The sequence below is a fragment of the Pelodiscus sinensis genome, chromosome 32 (assembly GCF_049634645.1).
Source record: "Pelodiscus sinensis isolate JC-2024 chromosome 32, ASM4963464v1, whole genome shotgun sequence".
Taxonomy (NCBI): Eukaryota; Metazoa; Chordata; order Testudines; family Trionychidae; genus Pelodiscus; species Pelodiscus sinensis.
The window spans coordinates 10,308,493-10,333,089 of record NC_134742.1 but is presented as its reverse complement, the minus strand read 5'-3'; the positions used below and the strand labels follow the sequence as shown (position 1 = coordinate 10,333,089).

The 24,597-nt window shown below is 50.8% G+C and overlaps 2 protein-coding genes across 5 annotated transcripts in view; both read right to left on the bottom strand.

Annotated features, from left to right (window-relative positions):
• LOC106731280 (uncharacterized) overlaps window positions 1-24,597 on the bottom strand; it is a 54,152-nt gene that overhangs the window by 22,433 nt on the left and 7,122 nt on the right. Inside the window, exons 2-5 of one of the 3 annotated variants that reach the window (XM_075913871.1) lie at window positions 18,877-18,955; window positions 17,993-18,119; window positions 17,299-17,412; window positions 13,814-16,990 (exon numbers count right to left, since the gene is read on the bottom strand). In XM_075913871.1, coding sequence (XP_075769986.1) covers window positions 14,853-16,990; window positions 17,299-17,412; window positions 17,993-18,119; window positions 18,877-18,955 — 2,458 coding nt within the window. In that variant the 3' untranslated portion in view covers window positions 13,814-14,852. Of the gene's footprint in view, window positions 1-13,813; window positions 16,991-17,298; window positions 17,413-17,992; window positions 18,120-18,876; window positions 18,956-24,597 lie in introns of those variants that run through there. The other 2 variants (XM_075913872.1, XM_075913873.1) reach the window with 2 other exon arrangements.
• On the bottom strand, window positions 216-6,361 carry LOC102464025 (uncharacterized). 2 transcript variants are annotated; one of them, XM_075913910.1, is made up of 6 exons: window positions 6,059-6,361; window positions 5,471-5,674; window positions 4,444-4,570; window positions 3,723-3,836; window positions 1,860-3,410; window positions 216-772 (listed from the first exon to the last, which is right to left on the bottom strand). In XM_075913910.1, exons 2-6 carry the CDS (start codon window positions 5,492-5,494, stop codon window positions 672-674), a joined length of 1,917 nt encoding a protein of 638 aa, XP_075770025.1. In that variant the 5' UTR covers window positions 5,495-5,674; window positions 6,059-6,361; the 3' UTR covers window positions 216-671. The 2 variants fall into 2 exon arrangements, with proteins under 2 accessions (XP_075770025.1, XP_075770024.1); XM_075913909.1 differs by lacking the exon at window positions 216-772 and having other exon boundaries at window positions 1,229-3,410; window positions 6,059-6,359.

Here is a 24,597-nt window from a genome sequence, read left to right as displayed (position 1 = left end):
GTCTACATTGGCCCTTTTGCACAAAAGTCTTTCGGAAAAAGACTTTTGCCCGAACGGGAGCAGCATAGTATTTCCGGAAAAGCACTGATGATTTTACAGGAGATCGTCAGTGCTTTTCCGGAAATTCAAGCAGCCAGTGTAGACAGCTGGCAAGATTTTCCATAAAATCAGATGATTTTGCGGAAAAACTTGCCAGTCTAGACACAGCCCTTGAGAAGTGGACTGAAGCCATGTAACAAAAAGAATCAAAAATTTTAAGTTAAACTTTCACGCTAAGGAGATTTCACTACAGTACGTGTATGAGCTCAAAAATAGCATTTGTCACGTTTAGAGTGGAAATATTTGCAATAAAATATAAAGTGAGCCCTGTACAGTTTCTGTTCTTTCCTGCCATAGAAATCAATTTATTTGAACACGTAGGAAAACTGCCAGATATTTTTGAGAAATATTTTTTTTTATTGTATAACAATGCGATTCATTGAGTTTTCTAACTACGATCAGTTTTTGGAGTTAATCCCGCCATTAAACTGCAATTAATCAACAGCACTACTATCTTCTTCCAATTTTTTAACAATTTGAGTTTATAACTTCAAAGTTCTAATCTACCTTGCATGCAATGGCTCCAAACACACACGTCTCTAACACGTCTCTAAAGGTTGAATCTGAGTCAATTAACCTCCAAGTTTCTCAACCGTTTTTGACCCCAAGTCACAAAAGCTGAGATCCTGTGTGAATTCCCCCATTTTTAATGACATGTGATCTCTATAAGCAACTTTTGCCACGGTCCAAGCATTTATGGGGTCTCTCCCAAGTATGGATTCTCTGAGGTAAAACAAGGGCTGATCTGGTTTTGTAACTTTTCTTACACTCCAAGTACTTATGACGTGCGGATTTCCTGATGTGTTACAGAATACATGATCTCTCCGTGAACTTTTCTCACAGTCCAGGCACTTAGGGAGTCTCAAACTTGTGTGACTTCTCTGATATAAACACAAAACACTGATCGCTTTCTAAAATTTCCCACATTTTCATCACTTACAGGGTCCTTCTCCAGTATGGACAGGGTCTTTCTCCAGTGTGGACAGCTGAGAAGTGCTGACCTGTTTCTGAAACCTTTCCCACAGCCCAAGCACCCATAGGGTCAAACGCCAATGTGGACTGACTGATATTTAACGAGATAAGACTTTTCCCACAGTCCAAGCACGAATGGGGTTTATCTTGTGTATGGATTCCCTGATGCTTATGATGGGCACTTGGCCTCCATATGACATTTTCCTCAGAGTCCAATTGCTCATGGGGTCTCTCTTCTATGTGGAACCCCTGATGTGTGATCAGATCTAATCTTTGTGTAAAACTTTTCCCTAAATCCAAAACTTATGCAGTATCCGTTATGTGTGGAGTGCTTGATGTTTATGTAGCTCTGTCATCCATATGAAAACCTTTCCACCGTCCAAGCACTTATGGTGGTCTTTTTCCAGTGTGGACTCCCTGGTGAGTAATAAGGATTGACCTCTGTGTGAAACTTTCTCCACATTCCAGACATTTATGGGGTCTCTCTCCTGTGTGGACGGCCTGATGTTTAACAAGGGATGACCTCCATATGAATCTTTTCCCACACACTAAGCACTGATGGGGTCTCTCTCCTGTGTGGACTGCCTGATGATGAAGGAGGGCTGAGCGCAACATAAAACGTTTTCCACAGTCTGAGCACTTGTGGGGTCTCTCTGCTGTGTGCACCGCCTGATGTTTAACAAGGACCGATCTCCATGTGAAACGTTTTGCACAAACTAAGCATTTATGCTGTCTCTCTCCTGTGTGCACTACTTGATGAAAAACAAGGTTGAATCTACGTGCGAAACTTTTTCCACAGACCAAGCACTTATGGGGTCTCTCTCCGGTGTGGACGGCCTGATGCGAAACCAGGGCTGACCTCCTTTTGAAACTTTTTCCACAGTCTAAGCACTTATGGGGTTTCTCTTCTGTGTGCATTTTATGATGTGACACAAGGGCTGACCTCCATATGAAACTTTTTCCACAGTCTAAGCACTTATGGGGTTTCTCCTCCCCTGTGTGGACTGCCTGATGTGAAACAAGAGCTGACCTCCTCTTGAAACTTTTTCCACAGTCTAAGCACGTATGGGGTCTGTCTCCTGAGTGGACTGCCTGATGTTTCATAAGATCTGAACTCCGTATGAAACTTTTCTCACAGTCTAAGCATTTATGGGATCTCTCCCCTGAGTGGACTGCCTGATGTTTAATAAGATCTGATCTCCGTATGAAACTTTTCCCACAGTCTAAGCACTTATGGGATCTCTCTCCAGTGTGGATTTTCTGATGTTGAACAAGGACTGACTTTCTTTTGAAACTTTTTCCACAGTCTAAGCACTTGTGGGGTCTGTCTCCTGTGTGGATTTTCTCATGTTGAACAAGGGCTGACTTCCTTGTGAAACTTTTTCCACACTCTAAACACTTATGGGGTCTGACTCCTGTGTGGACTGTCTGATGTTTCATGAGGTCAGACCTCTGTATGAAACTTTTCTCACAGTCTAAGCACTTATGGGGTCTCTCTCCTGTGTGAACTGCTTGATGCGATACAAGGGAAGACTTCCTTGTAAAAGTTTTCCCACAGTCCAAACATTTATGAGGTCTGTCTCCTGAGTGGATTTTCTCATGTGCAACAAGAGCTGACCTCCATATGAAACTTTTCCCACACTCTAAACATTTATAGGGTCTGACTCCTGTGTGGATGGCCTGATGTCTAATGAGGCCTGACCTCTGTATGAAACTTTTTCCACAGTCTAAGCATTTATGGGATCTCTCTCCTGTGTGGACTGGCTGATTACTAATAAGATCTGATCTACAAATGAAACTTGTTGCAAAGTCTAAGCCTTTATAGGGTCTCTCTCCTGTGTGGCTTGTCTCATGTGTCATCAGTGCTGACTTCCAATTCATACAGTTCCCTCCCTCAAGGCACTGAGAGCCTCTCTCTCCCATTTGGCTTCTCCCGTGAGCATTAAGATCGGAGCAGTTACTGATGCTTTCCCCGCGGTCCAAGCATTCAAGGGGTTTCTCTCCAGTAGCTACTGTCTGAATGGTCATAAGCTCTGGGCTCAGAATCAATCTGTTCCCATAAACGAGCCATTTATGGTGTTTCTTTCCCATGGGGTTTGTCTGCTGGAATGTGGGATGCTTGTGTCCTTCCTCACATTTAACAGATTCATCCATTTGCTCACTTGGGTTATTTCCCAGCAGCCTCTCCGGCCTGGGCCAATTTCCCCAGGCTTCTCCCTGTTCCAAGCACTGGAAAACATTCCCTTCAGCTCTTCCCACAAAGGTCGCCTGCGGTTCCATTTCCCCCGGAACTTCCTGCTGTCGATTCCCTTCTTCATTCTCACTCGTCTCATCACCTGCTGGGAGAGGGAGAAAATCCAGGCAGGAGTCACTGATTTGGGAGAAAGAGGAGCAGCACCAAGGAAAATCTCAATAAACTGAAATTGCACGGACCAAATATTTGGATTGTCCCTCTGCTTCCCACACAGACACTCACAGGGAAGGAAACTCCTGCAGGTAATAGGACTGGTGGAAAACCGTGAGTAATATCGATTGACTACACCCTCCCCTGCATGGGAGGAGAAAGATCCAAGGGCAATCCCTGATCTCTTGTTTTTGGAATTCTCATTTTTTTCCCCTTCATTCCCCAACTGGTTTCTGTCAATCCTCACCTGTGCGGGTGCCTCTCAGGATCTCTCTTTCCTCCCCGGCCCGGAGGTCAGGCTCCCAGAGCTCTTCCCCTCGTTCCAGCCGGGCGATCAGCTCAGGTTTGGGAACAGGAAACCCTGCGCAGGGGGTGAAATCAGAGCAGATCAGGGTGCAGGGAGGGTGGGGAGAGCATCTGTCCCAAGGGACATTCCGTGAGTGGAACCTGTCCCCGGGCTCTGCTGGGGAATGTGCAATCCCAGAGGACGGGAACATGGTCACTGAGCCCCCTGGGGAGAGGCAGACGTGTGGGGAGGTGAGAGGAATTGTGACGCCCTCACTAGGAGTTCCCAGGATCTGGGCAGTCTGGGGCCCTTGCTGACACTCACAGCTCTGCAGTTACACTCCTGCCTATTTCTAAACCTGCAGAGCCCAGAGCCCTCTCCATGGCTGGAGCTCGTCCCAAGGAGGGAGGGGAACAGGGATTCTGGGTGCGAGTGAGGAACAACACAGACAGGAGGATACATGGCCCCTCCGCCTTGAAATCTAGAGGGGCCGGGTGGGGATGATTTAGCACGTCCATTAGGGTTTGACATCCTGGTCTCACTACACAGGATGGGGAGATGCAAATCGTTCTCCCCTGGCGGCTGTGCCCTGTCCAGGCCACCTGAGAAGGGAAGAACCTGACCCGTGTCGGACACGCAGATCTCACGGCTCTTAATCCCCGAGGGGCCAGGACGCCCTTACCCAGCGAGGTCACCGCCTCGTAGTTCTCCTGCATGACGTCCCTGTAGAGGGCTCTCTGAGCGGGGCCCAGCAGCGCCCCCTGCCCCTGGGTGAAATACACAGCCACCTCCTCGAAGGTCACCCGCATCTGCAACAACAAGAGTCCCTCACCCACTGCCTGCAGCCCCAGCCACCATCCCAGTCGTTATGGGGAAAAATAACTTTGAGAGGGCGGGAGAAATAGAATCCCATCCCCAGCCTGTTTAGAGCAGCCAGGAGACTTCAGGGGATGGGCAGAGAGATCCTCCTCCCCCTCAGCTGACGAAGAAGGGCAGGGCCTTTGCACTGACCACACACCTACTAGACTAGGGGTGGGTAATAATTTTCGCAGGGGAGGTCCACATAATAAATTTTGGCATATGGTCATAGGCTGGCTCCACTTCTCCCTTGGAACGGCCGGAGGCTGGAATGCAGGGGACAGGTCTGGAGACTAGCCTCCCACCAGACTGAGGTGGGAAGCTTTGAATAAAAAACAGAGCAAAGAGCTCCCGGCTCCAGGCTGTGCTGGTCCCACACTGCCTGGCAGATACCCGGGGTTGCTGTAGCTGTTTAAAGGACTCACAACTCCGGCCCCTGCCAGGGTCGCAGCGCAACTGGGAGCCGTGACCCATTTAAAAAGGATTCTGCTGCCAGGACATTCGGTGGCACGGACAGCAAGATAGGAACAGTTAGGCGGGCTGGATCCAGCTGCATCTTCCCCAGTCCTGTACTAGCCAGAGGCTGAGGCGGAAGCCGAGCTCTGAGCCACAGGCAGGGACAGGAATCCCGGCAGCTTCCCTTTGTGTTTCCCAGCAACCTCTGGCTGGGGGCTCAGGTCCCAGCGTTGGGAGTCTGGGCCATTTTCACAGCCCTGCCCAAGGGGGGCTGGGGCCTGGGTTAGAAATGGGGGCGCGGTCACACCCTGCCCATGGGCCTGCTCAGAAACTCAGCAGCTTCATCCCACCCTGTCTCCTCCCTCCCCCGCCCAGCAGCTCCCTGAACCCCCTACCTGAGCGGGCTCCATCCCAGCCATTGCCCGGCCCCGGCCCCTGGCAGACGGGCGCTCTGGAGCGAACTCTCGACGTGTCTCCTCGGCCTGTCGGATAAGAGGGGCGATGGGGGAGGTGTCAGAAGGGGCCTGAGTCCCTGTCGCCCCCAGAGTCTCCCCAGGCCCTGTCCCCGCAGACACGCGCTGGGACTCTCTGGCTCTGCCCTGTGGGAAGAAACCCAGTGAGTGTTACCCCCCCGGTCCGGCCCCTCCCATCAGAACCAGGCTGGATTAAAAAGGGTGATTTTTGTAAGAAAAAAACATGAAAAATCGGACTTTTCACATTTAAATCCGTTTTCACTTTAAAAAACCCACCCATTGAACCCTCAATGCCTCCTTTAAAAACAACACCATGAATTGTCATCACAAGCTGGCTCCGCACCCAGTTACTGCCCTGCCCTTTCCTCCCCCTCTCGGCCCAAGTTGGGGGCGGGCGGCAGCTGCCCCGGGCCCGGGCGGGGACTCGCAGCCAGCGGAGCAGCCCGGGGCCAACCCCTCCCCCTGCAGCCCGGGGGCACCGGGGCGCCGCTCCCGGGGGGTCTCTCTTACCTGCCCCCCAAGCGCTGCCCGCCCTGGGGCAGGGGCTGGGCCGGGCCGGGCTGGGGGCGCTGCCCGGGGAGAGGCTCCTGGGGAGGGAGCAGCGGGACTGGCCCGGCCGGAGATTCCCCCTCCCGGCTGCAGCCCGGGCTCCGGGGCCCCGCAGCAGCCCCCGCCGGGGCTCGGGGATCCGGCCCGGAGCCTGGCCCCAGAGTCCCCGCGAGCAGCGGCGGCGAGTCGCTTCCTGCGGCCGGGCCGGAGCCAGCGATCGCTCCCCCCGCGCCTGCTGCTGCTGCTGCTGGGTCCTAGCGAGACACCCGCCTCCCTGAGCTTTGCCTTGCTGGGCCTGAGTCTGTTGTGGGGGCCTCAGAGGGGAGAAGACTGGGCCCAGGATTCACCCACAGGCTTGTGGAGGTCACTGGGACAGGGGCTAAGATGTCCCCACCGGCTCCTTCTGTGCCAGCCCCCAGCTCAGATTCAGTCCAAAGTATGAAACAGCTAATGGAGAAATGGGGGGAAACCGAAGTACAAACAGCATCTCTGGGATATAAGAGCCATTTCCTCACACCCAGCCCTTGGGCCTGGCCCTGGTGGTGCTGCGGGTCAGACCTGTGCTGTGGTGGGGGTCCCCCTGTCTCCCACCAGCCCTTTATTCTGCCCTGTTCTTCTCTTTTTCCCGTGGGGTTTCATGAGACCCAATCCCAGTTCCGGCTCAGCCCATTTTCCTGGCACCTCCAAACCTTACGTCCTAAGGGGGAGCCAGGTATCCAATGTGGTGGTCCTGGCTTTTACCGTTTAAAGAGGTGTTCTTGAGGGGATAGAGGGACAGAGAAAAGTCGCTGAAATGTACAGCAGACTAGCAGAAGTCCCTGGGCATTGCTCAGGTCCCTAAGGGTGGTCATGTTTGAGGTTTGTTGTTGTAAATGGAAAGGAAAATGGACATGCTGGCTGTATCTAGACTGGCAAGTTTTTCCGCAAAATCATGATTTTGCGGGAAAACTTGCCAGCTGTCTACACTGGCCGCTTGAATTGCCGGAAAAGCACTGAGGATCTCATGTAAAATCATCAGTGCTTTTCCGGAAATACTATGCTGCTCCCGTTCGGGCAAAAGTCTTTTTCCGAAAGACTTTTGCGCAAAAGGGCCAGTGTAGACAGCACAGTACTGTTTTCCGCCAAAAAGCCTCGATCGCGAAAATGGCGATGGGGGCTTTTTTGCGGAAAACCGCGTCTAGATTGGCCACGGACGCTTTTCCGCAAAAAGTGCTTTTACGGAAAAGCATCCTGCCAATCTAGACGCGATTTTTCTGAAAATGCTTTTAACGAAAAACTTTTCCGTTTAAAGCATTTTTGGAAAATCATGCCAGTGTAGACATAGCCGCTTTGTTTACATTGTTGTTTGGCAAAGGGATGGGTTAAGGGGGCTCAAAGCAGAGGAGGGGAGGGGGAAGGGTTTGGATTAGGTGTGGAGTTGGGGTGCCGGAGTGAGGGCGGAGTGCGGGACACAGGGCAGGGGGCAGATAGTAGGCCCATGGGGGGCAGCGAGCATGGTGCCGCTGTGCCAGCAGTTCATCCCAGGGGTCCATGGCAGTGAGCTGCGGCATGCAGATCTTCCAGCTTGATGGGGGGGGGAGCAGTTTCTAATGCCCACCCCATGGCCTGCAGCCTGTCTAGGGAGGCAGGAGGTTGGGGGCCAGTCCCAGCTTCTAATCCTTCCTGCCCCCCGTTTCCTGCACTTGGTTGGGGGGGGTGTCAAGGCTCCGAGGGCTGGCCCTGGCCTCCTGTGCCTCCTCCCAGCCTGCAGGCTGTCTGCACTGGGTGTGTGTAAAGGGTCTGGGACCTGGACCAGGTCTGCAGCACTATCCGCCCCCCCCCCTTACAGTCTGCAGGCTGTAGGGGAGGGGGAGGCTCCAGTGGCCACTCTGTCCTGCAGCCCAACCATGGGCCAAGTGTTGGGAGGGGGCAAAGAGTTTGGGGCAAGGTGGCAGAGCCTCAGTCTTGCTGGCCTGTCCCTTGGTGGTACAGCTGCCCCCAGTGGCTGCTCTTGTATTGCTTCCCTCCAAACAGCACCTCCTCCCCTTGCATGTTATGGAAAACCCACCCCTTTCCCAGGGCTTCCGGTTCTCCTATAAACTAGCCCCGTGTTTCTCACTCAGTGGTACAAGTACCCTTAGGGGTACTCAAGAGAAGTCTGGGGGATACATCAACACAACTGAAATTTGGAGAAAACTGAATTTTGGATTTAAGTTTTACAGTGTTTTATTATTTTTGTACTTTTTACACCCACAAATTTCATCATCCACCCGGCTACGATTGTTTAAACAAACGTGTTGCAATGGTAGAAAAAAAAATTGTGTGTCTGGAAACTGTATGTACTGGGGGTACTTATAATTTTTTTTTTTTTTGAAAGAGGGGTAATGTATAAAAAACGTTGAGAAACACTGAACTAGCCAGTGTACCTAGCATTGCTCGGGTCTTTAACTGAAATTGGTGTTTTTGGGGGGAGGGGAAGGGAATAAGTGAAAAATGTCCATGCTTTATCTCAGTGGTCCCCAGCCTTTCGGGGCTGCCGGGCGCCCGGAGGCAGGGCTGCTCACATGCCGGGCGTCTGGGGGCGGGGCCGCTCACGCGCTACGTGCCCAGGGGCGGGGCCGTTCATGCGCCTGGGGCGAGCACCGCGCATCTGCCGTGCGCCCAGGGCAGGGGCCGCCCATGAGCCGTGCGCCCAGGGCCGGCACCACGCGTGTGCCACGCGCCCGTGGGCAGGGCCGCCCGCGTGCCGGGGGTGGGGTCGGCCCAGATCATGGCACCTGCGGGCACCGCGTTGGGGACCACTGCTTTATCTCAATAATTGCATTTGTTAAAAACGAAGAAAAAATGGAAAGCTGGAGTGAGGGTGAGGGACTGGGCTGCTAAGGGCTGGAAGGTGTGCAGAGCTAAGGGCGGGGGAAGGAGGTGGGGGGGCAGAAGGGGACCGTGGCAGAGCTCCCCGGCCAGTGGCTCAGAGGGGCTAGGGCTGCGTTTCCCCAGGTGACTCCTCCCGGGAGAGGACTAATCCACGTTGTGCACTTGTTGGGTGCTCCCTCCTGGCCTGTCTAGCCTGACAAAATGGCTTGTTTTCTCCTTCCAGTGGATCTCGTATTCTGGTATTACTGAGTCCCATGGATTATCCTCATTCCACCAAGTCTGTGCAATGCCCATTCTGTGGCCAGCCTCATTTAATACGGTGGTGTAGTGGGGGTGCTGTCTGCTCTGTAACCCGGGATCCCCCTGCTCTGTGATGTGTGATTCCCACTGACTCACCCAAATGTGTATTAACCCAGACACCTAGGCTCAGCCTGAGGAGCTAACAGGGGATTCCCAGGAGGAGAGAGGCGGAGACCAACACCAGGTTTCGGGGGAAGGGGCAGTTGTTGGCTGGGAAACATGAAGGAAGCAGCCTTAGCTGAAGGCTGAGGGTCTACCGATGACAATGGACTCCCTAATCCAAGAGGTCTGAGGCATCCTGGCCCTGACTCCTGAAACCACATCACGTCTATGCTGTGCTGTATCCTGGAGGAGCAATAAACCCTTTCTATACTACTGGTTGGCGGAGTCTCATCTTGCTGCAGACGGGGTGCAGGATCGGGGGGGGGGGTACCCGACGTGCCACCACAAATACAATCCACTCTTGTGCCCCTGACCTGGCAATCGAACATCAGCATGTTCAAAACCGGTCACTCTTTAGCCGCCTGCCATTGCAAAAATCAGACTGCGGGGGGAAAGAGGAGGGACTCTTTTACATCTGTGCCGCATCAGAGCTCATCCGTAGTTTATCCTCTTCTATCGCGACCCCTTCCTGCTTCTCCATGTGGGAACTAACGATACGGCCAAGAATGACCTTGAGCAGGTCACTGCAGATGATGTAGCGCTGGGAAGAAGGATCAAGGAATTTGAAGCGCAAGTGGTGTTGTCGTCCAGCTGCCCTGTTGAAGGAAAAGGTCCAGGTTGGGATCGTCAAATCGAGGAAGTAAATGAGTGGTTGTGCAGGTGGTGTTGGAGAGAGGGTTTTGGTTACTTTGAGCATGGGACTCTGTTCGGGGCCCAAGGATTGCTAGGAAGAGATGGGATCCACCTAACCAAGGCTATGTCTACACTGCAGAAATGTGTCGGCAGAGGCAATGCAAATGAAGCGCTCATTAGCATTTCTCGTGCTCTCATTTGCATAGTCTCTTCCAAGCCGTTTCGCAGAAGAGGTTTTTGTGCAAAACAATGCAATGTAGATGGGGCCAGTTGGCAGAAAAAAACCTTTTGCGCAAGAACCCTTAGTCCTCAAAAAAGCAGGGAGACAGGGGAGAGGGATTGCGCATTGGCCTGCTAAACCCACGGTTGTGAGTTCAATCCTTGTGGCGGCCATTTAGGGATTTGGGGCAAAAATTTGTCAGGGATGGTATTTGGTCCTGCTGTGAAGGCAGGGGACTGGACTCAATGACCTTTCAACTAGTCCCTTCCAGTTCTAGGAAATAGGCAATCTCCATTAATTTATTTATAATTTATCTTGAGCAAAAGGGTTTTTTGCCCTGTCTACGCTGCGGTTTTTTTGCTCAAAAACCTCTTCCACAAAACAGATCGGAAGCAACTATGCAAATGAGAGCACGAGAAATGCTAATGAGGAAGGAGAGGAAACCTAGTGAGGAGGGCTTTGAACTAGGTTCATTAGGGGACAGTGACCTAAGCCCAGAAGTGGGATACTGGGAAGAAACACAAGGAGGAAGGAGCAACAAAGGAGGACCCCTGATTCAAATGAAGAAGGTAAGGCAATCAACTGGCTATCTAAGGTGATTGTACACAAATGCAAGAAGCCTGGGAAACAAACAGGAAGAATTAGAAGCCCTGGCCCAGTGAAAGAATATGATTTGAGTTGGTGGGATGACTCACATGACCGGAGCACTGTCATGGAAGGTATAAACTCTTCAGGAAGAACAGGCGGGGGAGAAAAGGAGGAGTTGCACTGTAAGGCTATGTCTAGACTGCAAGCCTCTTTTGAAAGAGGCTCTTTTGAAAGCATCTTTCGAAAGAGCCTCTTTCGAAAGAGAGCATCTAGACTGCACAGAGAAATTTCGAAAAAGCGGCTTGCTTTTTCGAAAGAAAGCATCCAGTGAGTCTGGATGCTCTCTTTTGAAGAAGCCCTATTTACATTGAAGAACGCCTTCTTTCGAAAGAGGAACTTTCGAAAGAAGGCGTTCTTCCTCGTGAATTGAGGTTTACCGCCATCGAAAGAAAAGCCGCGTTCTTTCGAATTAATTTCGAAAGAACGCGGCTTGAGTCTGGACGCAGGGGAAGTTTTTTCGGGAAAAGGCTACTTTTCCCGAAAAAACCCCTGAGTCTGGACACAGCCTAAGAGAGCACTATGATTGCTCAGAGCGCCAGTATACAGAGGGAGAAAAGCTTGTTGAGAGTCTATGGCAGGCATGTCCAAAGTCCGGCCCGCGGGCCAATTGCGGCCCGTGTTCCGGTTTAATACGGCCCCACAGGTAATTTGGCAATATCTATCTTTTATGGCCCCCACCGAATCCATATGTATTGAGATGAATACATTGTAAAATCTCAGTTAATGTCAGTTGGTCTAAATCAGTTATAAATATATTTGGACACAACATATATACTTGGTGTTATGTTCCTGTTCATATTTTTTGAACTTAAAAGTTGACAGACAACCTTTATTACCAATAATATGTAATGTACTTTACAATGTTCCTGACATATATTTCAGCTTCCTGGATTTTTTTTTCCATCTGGCCTTCAGATATGAAAGGCAGAGTGATTTAACACCTGTTTAGATTTGTCATCCATGTGACGAAATGAAAAGTATGCCGTTTGCAATAAACTTTGCATAAAATAGTTAATTTGCATTTAATTTTAATGGTTCCAAGAATGTCAGGCAAAATGGTCGGCCCTCACGCATGTTCACTTCATCAAATCTGGCCCTCTTTGAAAAAAGTTTGGACACCCCTGGTCTATGGGTTAGGTTTAGAGGCGGAAGCAACAGGGGTGATGTTGTGCTTGGTGTCTGCTATAGACCACCAAATCAGGTGGATGAGGTAGATGAGGCTTTCTTCAGACAACTAAGAGAAGCTTCCAGATCACAGGCCCTGGTTCTCATGGGGAACTTTAATCGCCCTGACATCTGTTGGGAGACCAATACAGCAGTACACAGACAATCCGGGAAGTTTTTGGAGAATGTTGGGGATAACTTCCTGGTACACGTGCTGAGGGAACCGACCAGGGGCCATGCGCAGCTTAACCTGCTGCTCACAAACAAGGAGGAATCTGAGGAAGTGGGTCTGGCCCACGAAAGCTCATCATCTAATAAACCATCTTGTTAGTCTTTAAAGTGCTACATTGTCCTGCATTTTGCTTGAACTAGTAGAGGAAGTAGATGTGAGTGGCAATCTGGGAAGCAGTGATCATGAGATGGCTGATTTCAGGATCCTGCCCAAAGGAAGAAAGGAGAGTAGCAAAATACACACACTGGCCTTCAGAAAAGCAGACTTTGACTCCCTCAGAGAACTGATGGGCAGGATCCGCTGGGATGCTAACATGAAGGGGAAAGGAGTCCAGGAGAACTAGCAGTATTTCAAAGAAGCCTTATTAAAGGCATAGGAAGAAACCATCCCAATGCACAGTAAGAAAAGCAAATATGGTAGGCGACCAGACTGGCTTACCGGGAAAATCCTTGGTGAGCTTAAACACAAAACGGAAGCTTATAAGAAGAGTAAACTTGGACAGATGACTAGGGAGGAGTATAAATATATTGCTCGAGAATGCAGAAGAGTAATCAGGAAGGCAAAAGCGCAATTGGAATTGCAGCTAGCAAGGGATGTGAAGGGTAACAAGAAAGGTTTCTACAGGCATGTTAGCAATTTATTTTTTTTATAATGGAACAAAATACAGGACTATGTAGCACTTTAAAGACTAACAAGATGGTTTATTAGATGATGAGCTTTCGTGGGCCAGACCCACTTCCTCAGATCAAAAACTGAGGAAGTGGGTCTGGCCCACGAAAGCTCATCATCTAATAAACCATCTTGTTAGTCTTTAAAGTGCTACATAGTCCTGTATTTTGTTTCAGCTACACCAGACTAACACGGCTACATTTCTATCATTATTTTATAATGGAGATTGCCTATCTCCTAGAACTGGAAGGGACCTTGAAAGGTCATTGAGTCAAGTCCCCTGCCTTCACAGCAGGACCAAGTACCATCCCTGATGAATTTTTGCCCCAAATCCCTACATGGCCTCCATAAAGATTGAACTCACAGCTCTGGGTTTAGCAGGCCAATGCTCAAACCACTGAGCTATCCTTCTCTCCCTCCCCCCGCCCCCTGCATAAGAGGGTGATCAGAGAGGGTGTGGGGCCCTTACTGGATGAGAGAGGTAACCTAGTGACAGATGACCTGGGAAAAACTAAAATACTCAACGCTTTTTTTGCCCGTCTTCACAGACAAGGTCAGCTCCCAGATTACTGCATTAGGCAACACCGTATGGAAAGGAGGTGGGCAGCCCTCGGTGGAGAAAGAACAGGTTAAGCGCCTTTTGGTTTAAAAACCCCAGTCTACATAAAGTTGCAGACACAGAGTTCACCAGTGACCTTTGGCACTAACGCTCTACTAGAGTTGAGAAGAAATATCCCCAAATCCTCGGTCTTTATGGAGAGCTGAGAGACAGCCCTCAAGCAGCCAAAGCAACCATGACTGAGCTAAAGAAACACCTTGAGGAATAGATGGAGGCTAAGAAAAATCATCAACATTTTTTATTTCCACTTTCATGATAAAAAGATAGCACTATAGTACGTGTAAGAGGTGAACTCAAACATACCCTGATGGTGAGAAGGGCTGATCAGTTTCTAAAACATTTTCCACTGCCCAAGAACCCACGGGATCAAACTCCAGCGTGGGCTCACTGATATTCAAACAGATCTGACCTCGGGATGAAACTTCACTCTGGCTACGTCTACACTGGCATGATTTTCCGGAAATGCTTTTAACGGAACAGTTTTCTGTGAAAAGCATTTTCGGAAAAGCGTGTCTAGATTGGCAGGGTGCTTTTCCCCAAAAGCACTTTTTGCGGAAAAGCGTCCGTGGCCAATCTAGACGCGCTTTTCCGCAAAAAAGCCCCGATCGCCATTTTCGCGATCGGGGCTTTTTTGCGGAAAACAAATCTCTGCTGTCTACACTGGCCTTTTTGCGCAAAAGTTTTCGGAAAAAGACTTTTGCCTGAACGGGAGCAGCATAGTATTTCCACAAAAGCACTGAGAATCTTACACGAGATCGTCAGTGCTTTTGCGGAAATTCAAGCGGCCACTGTAGACAGCTGGCAAGTTCTTCCGGAAAAGCGGCTGCTTTTCTGGAAAAACTGGCCAGTCTAGACACAGCCTCAGTCCAGTTACTCATGGGGGTCTCTCGTATGTAGAGCCTCTCATGTGCTAAGATTTGATCTTTGTGTGAAACTTTTCCCGCAGTCCAAACATTTAGGGGGTCTCCCTCCTTTGTGGAGTGCTTGATCTTTGCGAAGCTCTGACCTCCGTATGAAACTTTTTCCATAATCTAAGCACTTGTGGGTTCTGTCTCCTGAGTGGATTGCATGCTATTTAACGTCAGACCTCCGTATAATTTTAATATTAAAGCTTATGGTTTCTGTGTTTTGTCTCGATTGCCTGAGGTTTAATAAGGTCTCACTACTCCATGAAGTCTTGCGCAAAAGGGACTTTTGCCTGAACGGGAGCAGCATAGTATTTCCGCAAAAAGCACTGATTTCTGACAGTAGGAAGTCAGTGCTTTTGCGGAAATTCAAGCGGACAGTGTAGACAGCTGGTAAGTTTTTCCGGAAAAGCGGCTGATTTTCCGGAAAAACTGGCCAGTCTATACACAGCCTTATGGTTTCTGTGTCCTGTGTGGATTGCCCGATGTTTCATGAGGTCTGACTTATATAGGAACTTTTTTCCACAGTCTAAGCACTTATGGGTTGTCTCACCTGCATGGACTGCCTGATGAAAAATAAGGTCATATTTCCGTTTGAAACTTTTTCCACAGGCTGAGCACTTATAGGGTCTCTCTCCTGTATGGGTTGTCTGATGTGAAATTAGGGCTGACCTCCGTATGAAAGTTTTTTCACAGTGTAAACACTGATGGTCTCTCTCCCCACGGTGGATTGCCTGATGGTTAAGAAGGTCTGGCCTCCGAATAAAAGCTTTTCCACAGTCTGAGCACTTATGGGGTCTCTCTCCTGTGTGAATTTTCTGATGTGAAACAAGACCTGACCTCCATTTGAAACTTTTCCCACAGTCTAAGCACTTATGGGGCCTGTCTCCTGAATGGATTGCCTGATGTTTAATGAGGCCTGACCTCTGTATGAAACTTTTCCCACAGTCTAAGCATTTATGGGGTCTCTCCCCTGTGTGGATTTTTTGATGTGTAACAAGGGCTGACCTATGTATAAAAGTTTTTTCACATTCCAAGCACTTATGGGATCTCTCCCCTGTGTGGATTTTCTGGTGTGATATAAGGGCTGACCTCCATATGAATCGTTGTCCACAGTTTAAACACTTGTGGGGTCTGTCTCCTGTGTGGATTGCCTGATGTTTAAAGAGACCTGACATCTGTATGAAACATTTACCACACTCCAAGCATTTATGGGATCTCTCCCCTGTGTGGATTTTCTGATGCGAAATAAGTGCTGATCTCCATAGAAAACTTTTCTCACATTCTAAACACTTATGGGGTCTGTCCTCTGCGTGATTTGCCTGATGTTTAAAGAGCCCTGATCTTTCTCTGAAACTTTTTCCACAGTCTAAGCACTTGTGGGGTTTCTCTCCTGTGTGGATTTTCTGATGTGAAACAAGGGCTGACTTCTGTATGAATTTTTTTCCACAGTCTAAGCACTTATGTGGTCTCTCTTCTCTGTGGATTGCCTGATGTTTAAAGAGCCCTGACCTTTCTCTGAAACATTTTTCACAGTCTAAGCACTTATGGGGTCTCTCTCCTGTGTGGATTTTCTGATGTGAAGCAAGGGCTGACCTCTGTATGAATCCTTTACCACAGTCTAAGCATTTATAGGGTCTTTCTCCTGTGTGGATTTTCTGATGTGAAACAAGGGTTGACCTCCGTATGAAACTTTTTCCACAGTCGAAACACTTATGGGGTCTGTCTCCTTTGTGGATTTTCTGATGTGAAACAAGGCCTGACTTCCATTTGAAACATTTCCCACAGTCTAAGCACATATGGGGTCTGTCCCCTGTGTGAATTACCTGATGTTTAGTGAGGCCTGACCTCTGTATGAAACTTTTTCCACAGTCTAAACATTTATGAGGTCTCTCTCCCGTGTGGCCCTTCTGGTGTGAAACAAGGGCTGACTTTTGTATGAAGCTTTTCCCACAATCTAAGCACTTATAAGGTCTCTCTCCTGTGTGGCTTGTCGCATGCATAATCACTGCTGACTTCCAGTTTGAACAGTTCCCTCCATTAAGGCATTGATAGGCTTTCTCCCCCACTTGGCTTCTCCTGGGACTATGAAGATCTGAGCTGTTATTGATGCTTTCCCCATGGTCCAAGCACTGAAGTGATTTCTCTTCAGTATCTACTGTCTGCACTGTAATAAGCTCTGGGATCATGATAAATCCCTTCCCATAACTGAGCCATTCCTGGTGTTTCTCTTCCTTGGGGTTTGTCTGCTGGGTGGTGGGATCCTTGTGTCCTTCCCCATATTTAACAGATTCATCCATTTGCTCACTTGGGTGGCTTCCCAGCAGCCTCTCCGGCCTGTGCCAATTTCTCCATCCTTCTCCCTGTTCCAAACCCTGGGAAATATTCCTTTCAGCTCTTCCCACAAAGGTCGTTTGCGGTTCCATTTCCCTAGGAACCTCCTGCTGTTGATTCCCCTCTTCATTCTCACTCCCTGTCTTGCCACCTGCTGGGAGACAGACAATCCAGGCAGGAATCACTGAGTTGGAGAGAAAGAGGAGCAGCACCAAGGGAAAACCCAACACACTGAAATTGCACAGACCAAGCAACTGGATTGTCTCTCCACTTCCCACAAAAACACCCACAGGAAAGGAAACTCCTGCAGCTAACAGCACTGGTGGGAAACTGTGAGCAATATCAGCTGGACTACACCCTGCCCTGCGTGCCAGGAGGAAGAACAAACGGCAATTACTGATACCTCATGTTTGGAATTCTGAACTTTTTCCTTCATTTGCTGGATGCTGTGACAGTCCTCACCTGTGCGGGTGCCTCTCAGGATCTCTCTTTCCTCCCCGGCCTGTAGGTCGGGCACCCAGGGCTCTTCCCCTCGTTCTAACCGGGCGATCAGTTCAGGTTTGGGAACGGGAAACCCTGCGCAGGGGGTGAAATCAGAGCAGATCAGGATACAGGGAGGGTGGGGAGAGCATCTGTCCCAAGGGACATTCCGTGAGTGGAACCTGTTCCCGGGCTCTGCTGGGGAATGTGCAACCCAAGAGGACGGGAACATGGTCACTGAGCCCCCTGGGGAGAGGCAGACGTGTGGGGAGGTGAGAGGAATTGTGACGCCCTCCCTAGGAGTTCCCAGGATCTGGGCAGTCTGGGGCCCTTGCTGACACTCACAGCTCTGCAGTTACACCCCTGCCTATTTCTAAATCTGCAGAGCCTTCCCCACGGCTGGAGCCAGTTCCGAGAAGGAAGATAAATCAGGATTGTGTGTGTGAATGGCAATCAATGCACACAGGATTGAAACCTGGAGGGGAAGAGAGACTTTAGCATGTCCATTATTTTTTAACCGATTGGAAAGGGTACAAAGACACAAGTCGCTCTCCCCCGGCAGCTGTGCTCAGGGAACCCATTCCTGTCCAGGCCACCTGAGCAGGGAAGAACCTGACCCGTGTCGGACACGCAGACCCCACGGCTCCTAATCCCCGAGGGGCCAGGACGCCCTTACCCAGCGAGGTCACCGCCTCGTAGTTCTCCTGCATGACGTCCCTGTAGAGGGCTCTCTGAGCGGGGCCCAGCAGCGCCCCCTGCCCCTGGGTGAAATACACAGCCACCTCCTCGAAGGTCACCCGCATCTGCAACAACAAGAGTCCCTCACCCACTGCCTGCGGCCCCAGCCACAATCCCAGAGGTGGAAGTAATTTATATTCTTTTATAGGTACTGTCCTATCACAACAACTCAGGGACACCTCTGCCCCATACAATACAGCTCTTGCATGGGTTGATTCTAGACTCCCCGCCCTCCCAGCCAGCCCTTATAACCTACCAGGCTGTCTCCTTCTAGTGGGGCAGCCTGCAGGAAGCCCTAGAAACCCCTCGCTTCTCCCACCGCAGCTAAGTGCCCCAGCTGGCCAGTTTCTTGCCAGAACAACACACCAGGGCACAGGACTTACTTTCAGCTCTGATCCCAGTTGTCACTGGTTAAAAACTCTGGGAGGCAGGAGTAGAATCCCACCCCCTGCCTGTTTAGAGCAGCCAGGAGGCTTCAGGGGATGGGCAGAGAGATCCTCCTCCCCCTCAGCAGACAGAGGGCAGGGCCTTCTCCCTGGCCACACACTTGCTAGCCAGAGGCTGAGGCGGAAGCCGAGCTCTGAGCCACAGGCAGGGACAGGAATCCCGGCAGCTTCCCTTTGTGTTTCCCAGCAACCTCTGGCTGGGGGCTCAGATCACAGCATTGGGAGTCTGGGACATTCTCCCAGCCCTGCCCAGGGGAGCCGGGTTAGAAATAGGGGCGCGGTCACACCCTGCCTATGCGCCTGCTCAGAAACCCAGCAGCTTTATCCCACCCTGTCTCCTCCCTGCCCCCGCCCAGCAGCTCCCTGAACCCCCTACCTGAGCAGGCTCCATCCCGGCCATTGCCCGGCCCCGGCCCCTGGCGCTCTGGAGCGAACTCTCGACGTGTCTCCTCAGCCTGTTCGGGCGAGAGGGGCGATGGGGGAGGTGTCAGAAGAGGCTTGAGTCTCTGTCGCCCTCTGAGTCCCCCCGGACCCTGCCCCTACAGTCACGTGCTGGGACTCTCGGGCTCTGCAGGGTTTTCCCTCTCTGAGGTCCTGCAGGGAGCGAAGTTCTGGAATCAATCATCTTCGTCATGTGTGGTGACACTGGCCAAGTTGAAGACTCCGACAGAGAGGGGAACCTTGTCTGAAAATGGCCAGTTTTGCATGGTGAGCCATGAAAAGCTCCCTTGGAATATCCTGTCACAAATCCAAATGTCTTTCTTACTGCCAAGTAGGCCATTTTGATGGGGAACCAAGTAATTTCCCCTATTTCCCTAAGATTATAGTTAAAGTTTTAGACATCGTTAGCTCATAAAGGCTATGTCTATACTGCAGCGCTCCTTCAGGATATTTCCGGTATCCCGAAATAGCTGTTCCACATCTTGATGGTGCGCCCGTTATTATTCGAAACATCTTTAAAAATAGCAGCCACGCGCTATTCCGACATCCTGGTAAACCTCGTTCCATGAGGATTAAGGGACATTTCAGAGGAGCAGTTTCCTTTGAAATGTGGTGCTGTCTCGGCAGCGTCAAATGATGAAAAAAGCTCTTTCAAAATACACTCGAAATAAGCTACGTGATTTGTGTAGCTTATTTCCAGCTCAGGGTGCAGTGTAGACACACCCAAAGTTACACCCATTTCATAGAAATGACTAACACTATTAATTAGGGATCTGAGTGGTTAATCGGTTAACTGCTTAACAGTTAATCAGAGGGGGTAGGGGCAGCCCGCTTTCCTGCCCCAGGCCAGACCACAGGACCCGTCTCGGGCTGGGGCGCTCCAGCCTGGCCAGAGCAGACCCCTTTCCCAGGACGACAGGGCTGGTTGGAGCAACCGGCCGCAGCAGGCCTCTGCAAAGAGCCTGCCCACGGGGTTGGGGAACAAAGAGGCAGGGGGAGGCCAGGTGACCTGTTTGGCAGGGAGCTCACGGTGCGAAAAGGGCACTGGACGCTCCGAACTCAGACCCCGGGGACGTCTGGCCCTGGGGAAAGAGAGCCCTAATGGGACACATATCACACCCAAGTTTGGCCTGGCTCCATTCAGAGCGGGCCCAGGGCACCGGGCCTGGGACTCTGTGACCCAGGGATGTCGGACACCCCCATGTCCCGGCCAAGCGCTGGTTGCCTCTCCTAGCAGGTGAGTGGAGGGGTGGGGAGGAGGAGCCAGGTGACTTGCCTCTAATGAAAACATCCCCGGCCGCTTTGGAAACAAATACAGAGAATATCTAGTAGCTGCCCCCCCTCTCTTTCTGGATGCTTTGGAACAAGCTGGGCCCCACAGGCAGCCCAGACACACCAGGCCAGTGTGTGATGCCCTTGACACACGTTTGTATTGCACAGACTGGGCCTGGCACAGACTCCCTGCCCCGCCCGTTGGCATGTGGGGCAGCGGTGACAGCCCCTGAGGCCTTTGTGGGTCACACTATCCTGCCAGCACTGTCTGCTCCAGCCTTGAGCCTCCTCCGCACCCCAAATGCCTCATCCCCAGCCCCACGCCACAGCCCGCATCCTCAACCCAAGCCCTGAGCCCCCTCCCACACTCTGAAGCCCCTGGCCCCAACCCCTAAGTGTGTGGTCTCAAGTCTGTTCTGTGCACCAATAGGGACGTGATGAGCCCCACCCCTCTCCTCCACGCTGGTGCACAGAACAAAATTCATTCCTCACAGGGTCAGGCTCAACCAGAGGGGACACTGCAGAGCTGCCCTGCACCTGGAAGGCCTCGGCCCCGGGAAAAGGGAGTTAAGAGCCTGCCAGGGTGGGGAGGAAACCCCCCTCTGCCCCCTCCCCCGTGTCTGCAACCACCACAGCTGGCTCAACCCAGCCGGGGCAACTTTTCTGCCCCGCCCCCAATTCCTGTGTCCCGCCCCCCGCCGTGCCCGGGCCCCGTTCTTAGCCCAGCGCATCTGCTGCCCCGGGCGGGGACTCGCAGCCAGCTCCGCCGGGAGCAGCCCGGGGCCAACCCCTCCCCCTGCAGCCCGGGGGCACCGGGGCGCCGCTCCCGGGGGGTCTCTCTTACCTGCCCCCCGAGCGCTGCCCGCCCTGGGGCAGGGGCTGGGCCGGGCCGGGCTGGGGGCGCTGCCCGGGGAGAGGCTCCTGGGGAGGGAGCAGCGGGACTGGCCCGGCCGGAGATTCCCCCTCCCGGCTGCAGCCCGGGCTCCGGGGCCCCGCAGCAGCCCCCGCCGGGGCTCGGGGATCCGGCCCGGAGCCTGGCCCCAGAGTCCCCGCGAGCAGCGGCGGCGAGTCGCTTCCTGCGGCCGGGCCGGAGCCAGCGATCGCTCCCCCCGCGCCTGCTGCTGCTGCTGCTGGGTCCTAGCGAGACACCCGCCATCCGCGCTGCGCTGCGCCCCTGGGCCTGGCTCTGCCCCGCTCACAGACCCCGCGGGAGCAGCCAGCCCGAAGGGGGGGCTCATAGGGGCAAGGCGGGGCCCAGCATTCCAGGGGGCTCCAAGCCCTGGCTTGCTGGGTTCACGTGGACAGGGACTAAGAGGTTCCCACCCCCACCGGCTCCTTCTGTGCCAGCCCCTTCCCTGCCCAGAGCTCAGATTCAATGCAATGTATGAAACAGCAGCGCATGGAGAAATAAGGAAAAACAGGGAAGGTAAAAGGAAAACACTCAGCCCCAGGCTGTGGGCTACAGGGAAGCACAAACCGCATCTCTGGCATGTAAGGTGGTTCACAGCTCATGTGTTCACAGTCCACATGTCCTAGCCCTGGTGATGCTGCAGGACACACATGTTGCCGTGGGGGCCCCAGACCCTCAGGGCCTGGGTGGCAGGGCCCTTCTTCCCAGCTTCACCTCCCCCAAAGGGTTTATGATTTAACCCAAGTCTGGCCTGCAATTGAATCTACTGGAAAGGTTTGTATTCAGCCCTAGAAGATTTACCTGACATTGCTCAGGTCCTTAGCTGAGTTAATTTTTGTTGCTTGGAATATAAAATCAAAATGTCCCTGCTTCATGTAAATCATCGCTCTGGATGGGGTTCGGTGTGCAGATTGCCCCAGGGACAGAGTACCGCAGCAGCTTGGGGACAGGTGAGAAGCATCTCTCCATGGCTGCAGCAGCTCCAGCAAAGCGTGCGCTTTCCTTTCCACTCCTCGACAAACGGGAACAGCTCACAATGTCCCCATACAAATTTGGGGGTGGGGCACCTGGAGGCTGAGGGGGGGTGGGAGGCTAGGATCTGGGTCTGTCCCAGATGCATATGGGAGGGTGCCATACAGGTGATCCTGTCTTTTTTTCTGTATGGCTGTATGAAAAACACTCCCATTCCAGGCACAACCTACTGTCCTGGTGCAATCGAACCCTTACTTTGCTTTAAGTTAGGATACGAGGAAGCCGTCTTAGTTCTTACCGTTTAGGAGCAGTTCTTGAACAAACAAAGATGACAAACTCTCTCCAATATACAGTAGACTTCCCAACTGGAAAGAAGGAAGACCAGCACCATATAGCATAGGACTATAGGACTATAATAGAGTTTAAAGAGAAGCTGGATAAATTCATGGAGGTTAGGTCCATAAAAGGCTATTAGCCAGGGGATAAAATGGTGTCCTTGGCCTCTGTTTGTCAGAGGCTGGAGAAGGATGGCAGGAGTCAAATCGCTTGATCATTGTCTTCGGTCCACCCTCTCTGGGGCACCTGGTGCTGGCCACTGTCGGTAGACAGGATACTGGGCTAGATGGACCTTTGGTCTGACCCAGTACAGCCGTTCTTATGTTGTTATGTTCTATATAAGCACTGGAACTCCCAAGTTACCAGATTAGTGGCAAGTTTATTTGCTTTGATTTCAGTGGGGTTTTTTTGTTTGTTTGTTTGTTTGTTTGTTTGGGGTTTTTTTTGTCTTGCTTCAAAAGCAGGCAGCTTTCCAGAGACATGTGTGAGAGGCCAGGCCTAGACCTAAACCACATAAGCACCCTAGGCAAGGAGCGTTCCAGGGGCCTCCAAATTCATTTGTTAAACTTTTATTACTCTAACACGTTTCCCAATTGTATTTGGCCACCGAACCCTTTTAAACTTGAAATAATTTTGCAGAACCCCTAATAACAGTCTTATATATGGAGCTGAAAAAACAGACCACAAATAAGTAAGGATAATAATAAACAAATGCTAAACAAGGTCATGAGATCAACACAAATGAAAATTGTTTTCATAAATGGTTAAATATTAATTATTGTTTTTAAAATCATGAAATGTGACTAATGGAATTTTCTCGCAGAACCCCTATTTTCACTTTGTGGAATCCCGGGGTTCCACCGAACATCATTTGGGAAACACTGCTCTAACAACATGAACAGACCCCTGCATCCTGCAGCCCCAAACCTGGCACTGGAGGGGTACTTGGATCACCTGCCCCTCAGTTTAGCCCTGTGATAGACTGTTCAAAAAGCAAATAGAAAATTCCATTACCAGTGGCAAAGTGCAGCAAAACAGGAATTCGAAGTCTTGAGTCCAGACATCACCTCTCTTTTTTGTTGTTTATATTCCCAAGCACTTTACACTTCATACCACGCACAAAGCACCTCACCCCCAACTCTAAAGGCAGAGAAGTATTAGACAACCGTCTCCTCCCTCCCCCCACCACGTTACAAGATAATAGAGAGTCGGGACAACGTCATTTCTGCTGTAACTATCTGGATAGACCCCCCCCCAGTCCTCCAGGGCATAGAGCTGAGCTAGAATGCTGGGTGGATGGGAATCCTTGGGATCATAGAGGATTGGATCGATCCATATAGAGAAGCGCATTTTTTCATTCCGAGTAGGCTCCCCCGCCCCCTCACTGTCTCACCCTCACTCCTCCGTCTTCATGTCCAGCTGCAAGAAATCCCTCAAGCCACCCAAATAATCATGACCCAGCTAGACAAAGAAATAAACAGCTTAGGGCGTGGACTGAAGCGGTGTAACAAAAATTATCAACATTTTGTAAATGATACTTTCATGAAAAGGAAATCGCCCTATAGTACATGTGGGAGGTGAAGTCACAAATACCATTTCTTTTCTTTATCATGCTTACAGTGGAAATATTTGTAATGAAAAAAATATAAAGCGAGTCCTGTACACTTCCTATTCTTTGCTGTGTTAGGATTCAATATATTTGAACACGCAGAAAAATGTACATTTATTGAGAAATTTCAACTGGTATTCTAATGTTTAACAATGTGACTCACAGAGATTCAGTTTTCTAACTACATCCAGTGTTGGAGTTAATCATGCAACTTAACGGTGATTAATCGTAAGTACTATGTTCTTCCTTTTTTCTTTACGAGTTCCTATTTCAAAGTTCTAATTAGCAAACATGCAGTAGCTTCTAATATATGCTTGTCTAACATGTCTCTAAGGCTACATCTACCCTGTGAACTATTTCAAAATAACTAGTGCTATTCTGAAATAACTTAGTCCATGTCTACACAGCAGGCAGTTATTTTGAAATAGTGTCAAAATACGGTGAAGCTGGAGGACTTCTTATTCCAACTTCTATAACTCTCAGGCTGTGTCTAGACTGGCATGATTTTGTGCAAAAGTGGCTGCTTTTGCGCAAAATCTTGCCGCTTGTCTACACTG